This window comes from Triturus cristatus, chromosome 2_1 (genome assembly GCF_964204655.1).
Source record: "Triturus cristatus chromosome 2_1, aTriCri1.1, whole genome shotgun sequence".
In the NCBI taxonomy this organism is placed as follows: Eukaryota; Metazoa; Chordata; class Amphibia; order Caudata; family Salamandridae; genus Triturus; species Triturus cristatus.
In genome coordinates this window covers 1186952415-1186964805 of record NC_140581.1, presented here as the reverse complement: position 1 = coordinate 1186964805, position 12391 = coordinate 1186952415, and the positions used below count along the sequence as shown (strand labels likewise).

Sequence of the window (12391 nt, the reverse complement as noted above, 5' to 3'; positions counted from 1 at the left end):
TGGGTAACTCCTTTACCCCAAGGGAGATTTCTTCATTCAGCTGTGCAGCAGCAAGTCGAAGTTCAAGTCTGTAAAGTCCAAGAATAATCTGAGGGTCTGGGGACGCTGCACCCACCTTTATCCAGAGGTATAGGGGGTGGCTAAATCAGAGCTCACCAATGAGAGTTCAGGCGGGAAAGGGTGGCTACACCCTCTCCCCTTTGTGTGTTTCCCGCCAGGGCAGGGGACAGGATGCCCCTGAACGGTTCCAGGCGGTGTATGCAAAAGCAGGCACTGGAGAAGCCTACGTGCAACTCTGAAAGGCATCCTATGGTGCACCCACCCAGTTCCAATCCACATAGTCTGTCTGGGGAGGTGGGAACACCTCCCTGCAACAAGATCCCTATTGTCCAGCTGCCGTGGCTGGAGTTCTGCCCAGCAACCGGCAGCCAGAGTCGTGTGGGTGGCGGGTAGCATCCATTTTGTACTACGTGTGCACTTTTAAATTGGTGTCTAAATTCTGCCGCTTTTCCCATATCGCCCCTGTAGCAGGGGGGAATCATACCCTCACTCCCATGGCTGGATTGGGGGTATGATTCCTACATGTTTGACACCAAACAGATCATGGTTCTGTGCAGCTATTCTCAAGTTATCACGCTATCACGATTACTTATAATGCGGTTAAGAGTATATGGTATGGCTGCACTACAAACAACCTCGCACTAGTTTTAACGAAGGCTGCAGAGGGGCCCTACTCAGGTAGGGGTTCCCCCTCACACATATCTCAGCACCCTGCCTTGTAGGAGTAGCAAGGCCTGCCTTAGGGGTGACCTATGAGGATACATGTGTTGTATTTAACTGGGATACAGGGTACCTATATCCCTGCAAGGAGTGCAAGCACCACCTTACCCAGTCTACAGTAGTGGTCTGGTGGTGTTAATTTGTATGGCTGTCCCAGGGGTGGCACAATAAGTGCTGCAGCCCCTGGTAGGCCTCTGAGGGACCCATGCCCTGGGTACCTAGGGTACCATCTACAAGGGCCTCATAGGGTGTCCTCCGTATCCAATTGGTATGTACCTAGGGTACTCACACTAGTTTAGAGAGGAAGCAGATAGGCTGGGGTCCTGGATAGCAGGGCCACAGCCTGGCTAGAGTCATAAAACAGTAAAAACATCAGCAAAAAGTTGGGGGCAACTATGCAGTCGATGCCACTCTCCTACAGTAGCCCTCTATAAAAACTTCAAAAAAAAATAATATAAAAACATATTAGAATAGGATTTAACCCTTTTGGGAGCAGTTTGATAGCTCTATTGAGTAAAGTAGTGTGGTGCTTACATTACAACTGACATAATGACCACAGCAGCAGCCAAATTGTCCAGGTTCACACAATGCAGCCCGGTGGAGGAGCAGAGAAGATAACTCAGGTCTCTTGGTTTCAAAACTGGCAAGTTAAGCACAAGACCACTTTAACCCTGTCTGAGGCTCTGGGACTGACATGTAGAGAACCCACGCATCCTGTTGCTGACTCACACGTGGAGCTCAGAGTGCTTTATAACTTTTCTGATATTTTGATTTTGTGGCTCTATAAGTAAATATATAGTTGCTTTATGAGCTTTGGATTGAGTGATGAGGTGTGAGGGTCTTGTATAGGAGAGTGGAGGGTATGCTTTAAAAAGCTGGTCCTTTTGCCCCACCAAATATTGGTGCCCATGCCTCAATTTAAAGGTGGGGTGGATGCAGCTGGTTTATCAGTAGTGAAGTCTTAGCTGGCTCCATCGAAAGTAAACACTGACATGCTGGTCCGTCTGCCAGAGGACAACTGGCCTATATTTAAGGCAGGGTGACCATCACTTTTTTCCCTGCCCATGTTCATCACGCAAACTTGGCAGACACAGGGATGGAAAATTCAATAGAATGACCTGGATACACAGGGAAATGATTCTTGTGCGTCAGGGACATTAGTTTATTTTCATTTATAGAAGAGAGACTCTGCTTTAGAGAGTTTGTTTTGTCTAAACAAAAAGGTTTGCCATGCACGCACTTTAAACATGGCTCCTGCTTAATAAACGAAACCTTCCTTAGCTGCAAAGAGATCCTCATAAGATAGGCAAGAAGTTCTAAATAGGGTACAGTTGTCTACAGGGTGGCGTAGGCCATGGCCTCGGTATTCGAGGTGGAGTAGTGACCGTCCATCAAAATCTAAATGATCCCTCATATTACATGGAGTGGCAACTACAGCCTCCCTCATAGAAGTGTACACACACTGAGATTCAGATTCAAGGAATTAATTAAAAGTGCTGTGGGCAGCTAAGGCTTTAATCCTTTCAAGCCCTTCTGATACTGATACGAGCCCTGACACCACCTGAGGTCCTTGCCTGATGCCATTACCAAATTGCTTTCAATAAGATGTGTAATTACATTAGTTAAACTGGTTTACATCTAGGAGGGGCTCTACAGAAACTTCTATCTGTTGGCAGCTCTCTTTCTCAGGTTCATTAAAAAGAACCGTCAATGTCTTTCCGTCATAGTTGTGACATTCAGTCAGTTCTTTTTAGGTCTAAGGTTTGCTAACAATATCTTGGGGACATTCATTCCTCCCATTGCTTACCATTGTCTTTGTGAATAGTAATTCACATTTGCTCGCTTTTTATTTGCTAGCTTTATTTGTTTTAGGCTGTCCAGCTGGACTCTGCATCACTCCACTCACTCTAATCTACTCAGCACCACTGTACTCCACTGCGCTCAATCCCACTCTACTCTACGCCACACTAATCTACACCTCTATACTCTACCCTACACCACTCCACTGTACCCTACACAACTCCACTATACTTCTCTCTACTCTGAAACAATCTACTCTGTGCAACTCCACTCTGCGCCACTGCACTCTACACTGCTGCACTCCACTTGACGCCACTCTACTTTGTGTCACTGTCCTCTACGCCAATGCGCTCTACAACACTTTATTCAAAACCAAGGTACTCTGTGCTACTGCACTCTATTCCAGTCTACTCTGTACTTTACGCCATTTCACTTTAGGCCACTTTACTTCACTCTACAACACTGCACTCTATGACACTCCACTCCACGACGCTCTACTGCATTAAACTCTACTCCACGCTATACCACTCCACAACACTCTATGCCACTCTACAACACTACTCCACTATACAATGCTCTACACAACTCCCTGTACGCTACTCCATGCTACTTTACTCTATTCTATGACACACTACTCCACTACACTACTCCACTCTAGGTCCATATTTATAATGGAAAAGGCCCAGTATAAATGTTGCTTCTTTGTTAATTACAAGAACTAGTTAATCATCTCCCTCATTACACAGGGCCAGTTGGTTATCCTGATTGCTGGGCCAGAAATCAAGAGTTTCACCACTACCCACTGCATCATTCACGGATTCCTAGACTGATAGTCTGTAAGAAGCTGATGTAAGCTATCTTCCTCGTGGAGCGTCCAGAGCATAGAGGTAAAATTAGAAACTTCTGTATCCCTTGAAGCATCAGGCTGTTTGCAGGTTACAAACATTTTAATTAAAGGATTATGTATTCATAAGAAAGATAAATAGAACCAGAAAAAATACACCAATTCGCAGATTAATGTTGAATCAAGAAATTTCTCTGACAGTGAAATATGGATTGCTAGCTTTCTTTGAATTCATAAGTCAAGATCCTTTAGGCACTGAACCCTCCAGCTGTTTAGTATCTTCTGCCCTATCTGTACGTCTTTCCTGTCCACTCTTCTTCCTGTGTCCCTTGTAGACTCTTCTTAAAGAGCCTTCACAAATCATCTCCAGCACCTTGTACCATTCAGCATCTAGGTGGAGGGTAGAAAGGCACAGCTGGTTGAGGTCCGGATATGGGATGTCATGGTGAGAAAAGGTCACAGTCTTGGATAGGGTAGCATGTCTGAGCATGCTCATGAAGTTCCCCCGAGCGATTGGTTGACCTAGTAACGGTACGTTTGAGCACCAGATTGACGAAAAGGTGCTAATTACAGTAGGGATGTGTTTGAGTTCAGTAAAGTTAGCAACAGCTGTTTTGCCTTCTCATCTTAATTGTTTTTTCCTGTATTCAGGACCCGCTGTGTTGCCCTCAGTTTCCGCTGTTGCCTTTGCTAGCAACAGACAGAAAGGAGAGACTTACATGCTGTTGATAGTCAAGTAACATGTGCGCCAGCCATCTTTGGATGAGAGAGCCGAGGCATAGAAAGAAACATGGAACTATGGTAAATACAGTGACATGAACACCTTGGGGTGTGACAGTCCAGAAAAAGCAATTGGCAACTTGCAAAGGCACAGTTCTGTTTTGTTTAAATCTGAGTGTCTGGCCACTTGGTTCTGTGCCACAGCCTAGTACGACTCCCCTCCCTCTTTTTCGTAAATGTGCATGGCTAGAGCTCTCTTTGTTTTCTTCGGCCAAAACTGTTGTTCTTCTTCACTAGTCATTGCTGGAGGCTGATTAGACTGAAGGAGCCCAAAGATACACCCCACAGAAGTAAGCTAAGGGGCCTGAGCTTTGAAGAGGAAAGGACAGTACCAAAGGGCCATAAATAGTCCATTGTGAATGGTTAGTGAGTGTGACGTTGGAGGCTGGGCCGTTCACTCGGCAAGACTCCTGAAAGAATGGAATTAGAGGAAGGAGGAGCAGCAGCAGCAGTGGTTGACAATGTGCCATGCATGACACTGACATTTTTTCCTGAATAAATTTTTCAGCTTGGCAGGATTCATTTTTCAGGAAAGAGCCGACATAATGTTTGCCAATAAGGGTTCTTTGTTCTATTAACCTCAAGTCTAAAACTTACTCTTATCACATAAGTACAGGTACGTAATCCCTAATCAACTTGGAAGCTCTCTGCTGCATTACTAGCCAGAGAACTTGCAATTAAAGGACATTGTGAACAGGAAGATACTACAAAGTATTATAATATTGGAATATTGAGAGCACCGCTGAAGACAGTGGAGTGGCAGAGGAGTATCAACATTACAAAGCCCTAAGCTGCATCCTCTGACTCCCTCTCTTTTTTTCCTGCCTCTCCAGGATATGTGGATTGTATTGCTAAGGTGAATGAAAAAGGCAGAGGCTGTGAGCAAGGAAAAGCAGTAAGGCTTCCCCATCCTCCATGACTTACAGTGGCAATGGAGCACCAGGAGAAGGGAGTGAATTCCCAGCAGCTCTTGCATCTCCCTAGGCCTTGGCAAATGAGGAAAAGCAGAGATGACAGATAACTAGGGGCTGTAAAGACGTCACAGCTCCTTGTGTCAATGTGTGATGTTTGCTGGTTAATACTGTGGCTGTGTGCATAGCAGGAATTGTCAAACATTCAAATCCTGAGCTGTGAAAGGAAGTAGGGTTGTTATGGTTGCAGTATTGGTCCAGTAGGGGGGTGTAAAATGTCATTGGAGCCCGCTTTGTTGGGATATACGGCTATAATAATGCATAATGAATCATTAATGTCAGGGCGCTGTAGGGAAGTTAAGATCACTTTCTAGAGAGTAGCAAAAGGATTTGCTTTGAATGATTTTGGGCTGTATGTACCAGGTGAAGTCTCATACGTTTTATTCTGTGCTCTAAATATTTGTTGGTGCTCTTATAGGACAAAAATAAGTTAATCCACAACCTTCTAATCTATGCCCTTAATAAAATCATGATTTTCATATGAGAATCTGGGCAAATATGCCTAAATATGCGCCTTAAAAACAGTCAGTGCCATGTTTTTTAAGGGTCCATATTCGGGTAGTAATGATTGCTTATCTATTACAGGAATGGATGGATCTCAAACTTCGCTGGAATCCTGAAGACTATGGTGGAATTACTTCCATAAGAGTTCCATCTGAATCCCTTTGGCTTCCGGACATTGTATTGTTTGAAAAGTAGGTATACCTTTAGTGAAAGCAGCAGATGTGTGAATCATGCATAAGTAACAGAGTCACTCTAATAAACTGTCAGTGTACCTTCCTAGGTACTTTATAAAATAATATATTTTTTCAAATATTAAGTGCATGGTCTGATGGCTGGGGGTCAGGTCCCTGATTCTTGGAAAGGTGCAATACTAGAACTGATCCATAAAAAGGGAGATAAAGCTATTCTGAGCAACTATTGCCCCACAAGCTTAATTGACAATATTTTAAGAAATTCTAGTTCCCAGATACTCAATAGGTTATGGGATTGGATTGTGCAAGATAAGGCACTATACCACTTGCAGGCTGGTCTCAGGCATAACATTACACTGTTTAGCCATCAAGTGGAGGACTGTAGATCTGGAAAATGGGAAGTTATTTGTGGCCTTTGTGGATCTTCAATCCACGTTTGACCTCTTTCAAGGCCGAAGCTGTGGGAAACCATGCGTAGGATAAGAGTCCCAAGAGGCCTGTGGACCCTAATCCAGACTCCATACACAGACAATTTTGACCAGGTCAGGTGGGGAACTGCAGGAGAACTGACACATAAAATACCAATTCTGAGAGGTGTGCGCCAAGGATGATTACTGGCCCCCATACTCTTCCTCTTATACATCAATGAGTGCTTTCCATACCTTTTTAGCTGTGAGAACGATTCTCCTAAGATCAAAGATACAAAGACACCATGATTATTATTTGCTGATGACACCCTTTTATTGTCTAAAAGTCCCCGGGGCTAATCCATATTGCTTGAGAGGTTTTCCCTATACTTTAGGGACTACGGGTTAGAAATCAGTAATAACAAAACCAAGTATATGGTGTTTGGAGATCGCAAGGGCAAAATAAGAAGAACTAGATTATTAGATGGGGAAGGCCTTGAGAGGGTCCTTGAGTTTGATTTTCTGGGTGTTCGTTTGGGAGACTCACATTGGTGGCCAGCTCAGTTTAGGAAGAGCACCCTCTCCCTAAAACAGTCCGTAGGGTCTATTATAAGGTTAGCGAATAGCTCTTCTCCTTTTTCTATTTATCCTTCTTTGGAAATCTATAGAAGCCAAGCTTGTGGGGTGGCCCTTTACGGATTAGACATCTGGGGCCACTGTAACTTGGAGATGATGGAAATTCCAGAGAATAGTTTTCTCAAATTGCTGCTAAAAATTCCCCCGAGCACTCCCACACTCCCCATTCATATGGATCTAAATCTGAGACCCATTTCTGATATTTCAATATTGAGACCGATCCAGTATTGGTTAAGGGTGTAAGCCACAGAAGAACTAGATCCATTTAGGGAATGGCTACAAAGCTTATTTGAGGGTTCATGTGTCAATAGGATCCCTTGGTGTACTTACATTAAGACCTGGTTACATAAGCTTGGACTAGGGTATTTTTGGTTAAACCCCCAAGATTTACCATGCACTGCCATTGAGAAGTTCAAAGTGGCCTACTGGGACTATGTCCTGGGAGAAAACATTTCCAAGACTGCTTCGGCTAGCCTGTCTGATGCTTTTCTCTCATTTAAATGTGGCTCTGAGTTTGATATGTATTTAGATATGGTTACCAAACCCTTTACGCAAGCACTTTTTATCAAGTTTAGAATGTGAACACTACTGATAGCTGCCTTCACCTGTCTTTGGAAGGAAGGGTCAGGCATATCAAACATGTGTCCCATGGGATGTGAGGCTCCAGAGTCCATTGAACATGTCTTATTCTTCTGCACTGCATACAAAAAGCAACGCACGTGCTGGATCAGACCTCTGTGCAAATGGATGGGCTTTAATGACCGAATAACAGCACTGAAAATATGCAGAACAAATACGAGTGGTCCGGTTGTCTTTTTAATCGGTAAATTTCTAACAGCTATATGGTATCTGAGTTCCAAGAAAATTATTTTCCAAGAAAGGACCTTAGGGATATTTTACATTCCTCACATCTCTGTCAACTGGGCTGTAACTTGTTTTAGCATTTTGTAATCTATAGTGTTTTATATGTACATATATGTATTCACCTTTAGTATGTTTTATTCATATATTATTGCATATTGTTGTCTTTTATGTTTTTTTTACAAACCCAAAACAAGGCAATGAATGAATGAAATATATATAATTATAAGCATTATGTAGCTCATCATATGTTCAGTTCAGTTCAAAAATAATGTTTATTTAGACCAGCTCATCATATGATTACTTACAAGCAACTAGCTGATTGTAGTTACTGTGCATATATTGTTAATTGTTAAATAGGGTTAGCTAATATGCATTTATTTATTTCTGGTGTTTATGTAGCGCTGTGTTTTCTTCTATTTTTGATATTAAAGTTTTCATTCATCTTTATGCTTCTTTCCTACTCTCGATCTCTACCTAACCATTTACACTGTGGGTCATTCACAAAGGCTTTTTATGCCTAAATCGAGCCTATGTACTCAAACATATAACTTTGCTAATATAAAATCCTCATCCTGTTTAAAAGAACGAGGATTAGTAGAATCTTAATCTTATATCTGCAATGTGCAACTGTGAATGTAAATAAACCATCAGTAGGTGGAAATTAGCATGTTTTCCATTTTAGTGCATGTGCAGGAATGGGAACTCGTTAAGGCGATATGTCGTCTATTTTCAGAAAAAATACATATGCACAATTTAGGGTACATGGTGAACATTCAAAATAATTCTAGGAGGTCAAGGGGATGTGCCAAGATATTATTTTGGTACTAACACTTTTTAACATATTTTAAACTTATGAAAACATAACTGTAGTGCAGTGCAATGCAAAAAACGTAAGCATACCTGTGAGGTAATACTACACCTTATTTACACTGACTATGTGGCAGAGTCAGAAGAACAGAAATGTCCTTCATAAATTACTTATTGTTTTTTTTTTTTAACTATTGCTAGAGAAAATAAATCCTAGACCAAATTAAAAAAAAAGTGTAAAACATTTTTGGTGTCGAAACCACCCCCTTTAGAATGATCATTTAAGCTTAACGATGTAGTTCTTGAGCCTCCTCACAATTTTGTCCATCTTTACTTCAGACTCAATAAGAGCGGATCATAGTCCTACCAGCTAAGTAAAAGTAAATCAGTTTTAATATTTCTTATGTCCCGATAATCTTATTTTACTTAGCCAATCTACCTGTTAATATCCCTAAATCTTGCTTCAAAAAAATCTATGGTATTTTATCAAAATTTTTATGGCAAAATAAACATCCTCGGATGTCTCTCTCCAAACTTAAGCAACCTAAGCATATGGGTGGAGTCAATTTCCCTGACTTTTCTTCCTATCACACATCGTTTTTTCTCAAACACTCTGCGTTTCTACTATCTACAGATCTGGACACTTTTAATCCTCGTCCCTTATGGGTAGAATTAGAATCTTCCTTTTTCCATCCATTTTCCTTTGAAGAATTTTTGTCCTTAACTCACATCCCATTGAAAATGTCACTCCCTATTCTTAAGAATGCCCGAAAAACTTTTCAGCCTCTTTTGTTTGGAGGTCTTGATGAGCGTTCCCGTTTTCTAAATTCCCCAATTTGGTACAATAAACATATTAAAATCAAAAATAGGACCCTTTTTTGGAAGGATTGGCTAGCACTTGACCTTAAGTGGACCCATCAACTATTTCAAGAAGATGCTTGTATTCCCTTCTCTGTACTTTGCACCCGCTTTTCTCTTCCCCCTTCCTATCTATCGAAATACCGACTGTTGACTTCTACTGCTTTAAATTCTTTCAATATTTTATCCTCAGTCCCTATCCATACAACAGCTTCACCTCTCACACTTTCTTCTCTACGTATCCCATCCTCGGCATCCACTATTTATAAAAAATTAAGATCTACATCTCTTTCCCGTACTAAGTCTACAACGGAATGCAGTTGGGAGGTAGATTTGGGTATATCTTTTTCAGTTTTAACATGGGAAAAGATCTGGAATAAAATAAGGAAGTCGTCAAGAGCAGCTAATACCACACAAACTTTATTTTTTCTTTACAATAGACTCCTAATTACCCCGACCAAATTACATCGTATAGATCCTAATGTTCCTTCTACTTGCTGGTCATGCCCTGCCCCCAATGCAGAACTATACCACATGCTCTTTACTTGCCCTCCTGTTCATGCCTTTTGGATCAGAGTTTGGCAGCAAATCAACAAACTCTTTCACACACATATCCCTTTTTCTTATGCTCATATTTTCCTAGGTAGTGTCTCAGAGGAATGGTCTTCTCTCGGAACCTCCACCTCTATTGTGGACTTACTTTTAGCCGTTGCATTTCAACAAATTACAAAATCGTGGAAAAATGCCTCTAACATTTCATTCCAAGCCTGGTGGTATGGCGTCTGCTATAATCACAGATTAGACCGAGCTTATGTTTATCCAATTGCTTTGGCCATTAAGCGAGATCTGTTGTGGTTACCAGTCACCAATTTCCTAAATGCCTCTGCTCGTGCTATACCTTTACATACTCCTTGTAATGAAGAAGTACCCAAGCCTCCATGAATTTAATCAGAAAATTTACTTTATCTAATGTTAATATTTTAATGTATAATGCACGTTTGTTACTCATACTACTCTTATCATTCGCCGAAATGTTTACATGCTGTAATCTAGTTACGATATCGCTGTCTATCTTCTGATCGTCTCTCTCTCTCCCACTTTTCCCTTTCTATCTTTCCTTTCTTTCTCTCCTTTTCTTTCTTTCATCTCTCTTGTTCTACAACCAATTTTGGATTTATATTATGGTATATGATGTATTTTGAATTGTTATATTTCTTATTTATATCCAATAAACTTTTCTTTAAACTAAAAAAGAAAAAAAAAAAAAAAATATTTCTTATGCTTCATACTATCCTTTTATACTGGGTTAGGTCCTTCTCTCTGTCGCAATTAAGACTTTCCCATCAAACCTGAGATCTGACGTTCTGTACAGGGCACAAACTTGATTGGGGTGGGAATTTGGTGGCATTACTTTTGAAGTCTTAGGATCTTTCAGAAAACCACTTGAGCCAATTACCTACATCTACAGTCTAATGCCTCTGCACCTTGAGCAATGTGTCAATCATTGTACTTACATCCACAATAAAGCTTGAATTTTTGTGGATGAGATTATTCCACAGGGTTCATTCTGAGATCTGTTGAGCCACAATTGGGCCCTTAGATTAGCCTGGTTCGATCATGGAAGAAGAATTGTAATCTTTCTTAAAGTTAGGAACAATCTGAACCAAACCTATGAAACACAAGCAAAATCTCAGTGATTAAGAGAAAATATTGCAGTTTTGTTGACACTGATTAGATGAGAGATATCTAAAAATAAGTAATGGCAAAGCCAATAGGTCTCACGTTTTTCAAGAGCACAGTCAGGCAGACACAGGTACTTGCTGTAGCAGGCTGCAGTACCTTATCTTAGGGCTTTCTAAGGGCCCTGGAGTCAAACACAAGTGCGTTCTGCAGTAGACTGGAGTACCTTAAGCTGTTATTGGAAGTCCGTTGAGTCAGACACAAATTGTGCTGTAGCAGGCTGCAGTACCTTAAGCCATGTGCTCCCGTCACTGTCCACGCAAACCCAGAGTAATAGAGAATTGGAAACAAACCAGATGCCCTTGAATGACCTCTTTTGTTGAAAGTAGAATGGCAAATAGCCTCTACTGCGCTTTTATTTTGAGCTCAACAAATCATGTTGAGAGTGCAGCTTCAACATATAACTTTGCAGAATCACTTTTGTAAGTGATACGATTTGGGCTTGTTTTCTATGGCCTAAATGAATGCCCCATTGCTAAAAGATGATGGTGATAGAAATTTTGTAGGTCCTGAGTTTCTGAAGATGTCATCCTAACATAGGATGTACTAGTAGTCACTTGTATATGCAAACTACCTGTGCACTTCACAAGGCACAGCTCTAGCTCTTTCTCGCAGTGAGCTGACACCATAATGAGTAAAGGACAAGACAGAGGTGAACAGAGGGGTAGAGGAATCGATACAGGGGAATGAAAACTAAAATGACAGAGGGAAAGTGAGGGGATGGGGAGCTAGGCATGACAGAGGCAAAGGCCCATTTTTTTAGACACAGCACTTGCTGTAGAAGGCTGCAGTATGTTCAGCTGCCTCCACATGTCCACTGAGCCAGACCCAAATTCAGCTTGTGGCATGACAATATAAGCTGTAATGAGAGGCCCGTAAGGCTTCCACCACTGCTTCCTCAAACTTGAGATGGCAGGTAATTGTGACTAGAGGCGATCCCATGTCTGAGAAAGGAACAATGGCCAATTTATCTTGACTGTGCTTTTACATTGAGAACAGAAAATCAAGGACAGAGCCTGGCTTTAACATATTAATATAAATACAATTCCGCCCACAGACGTCACGGAGCCCCAGGATAAGCTGGATCTAATCCTTACAGAGGTCTGTGAATCCAGGAAAGCTATCGAGCATCAGATAGGTTCCCTTACTACCGGCTTGACACTGTTCAAGGCAGATCATGCCAAACTGGCCACCAGGGTGAAGGATCAT

At 41.6% G+C, this 12391-nt stretch overlaps 1 protein-coding gene across 1 annotated transcript in view; it reads left to right on the top strand.

The window, feature by feature from the left end:
• The window catches only part of CHRNB3 (cholinergic receptor nicotinic beta 3 subunit), an 864386-nt gene that overhangs the window by 645229 nt on the left and 206766 nt on the right, over positions 1-12391 (top strand). Inside the window, exon 4 of the mRNA XM_085636631.1 lies at positions 5761-5870. Within this exon, the coding sequence (XP_085492757.1) occupies positions 5761-5870 (110 nt within the window). The remainder of the gene's footprint in view (positions 1-5760; positions 5871-12391) is intronic.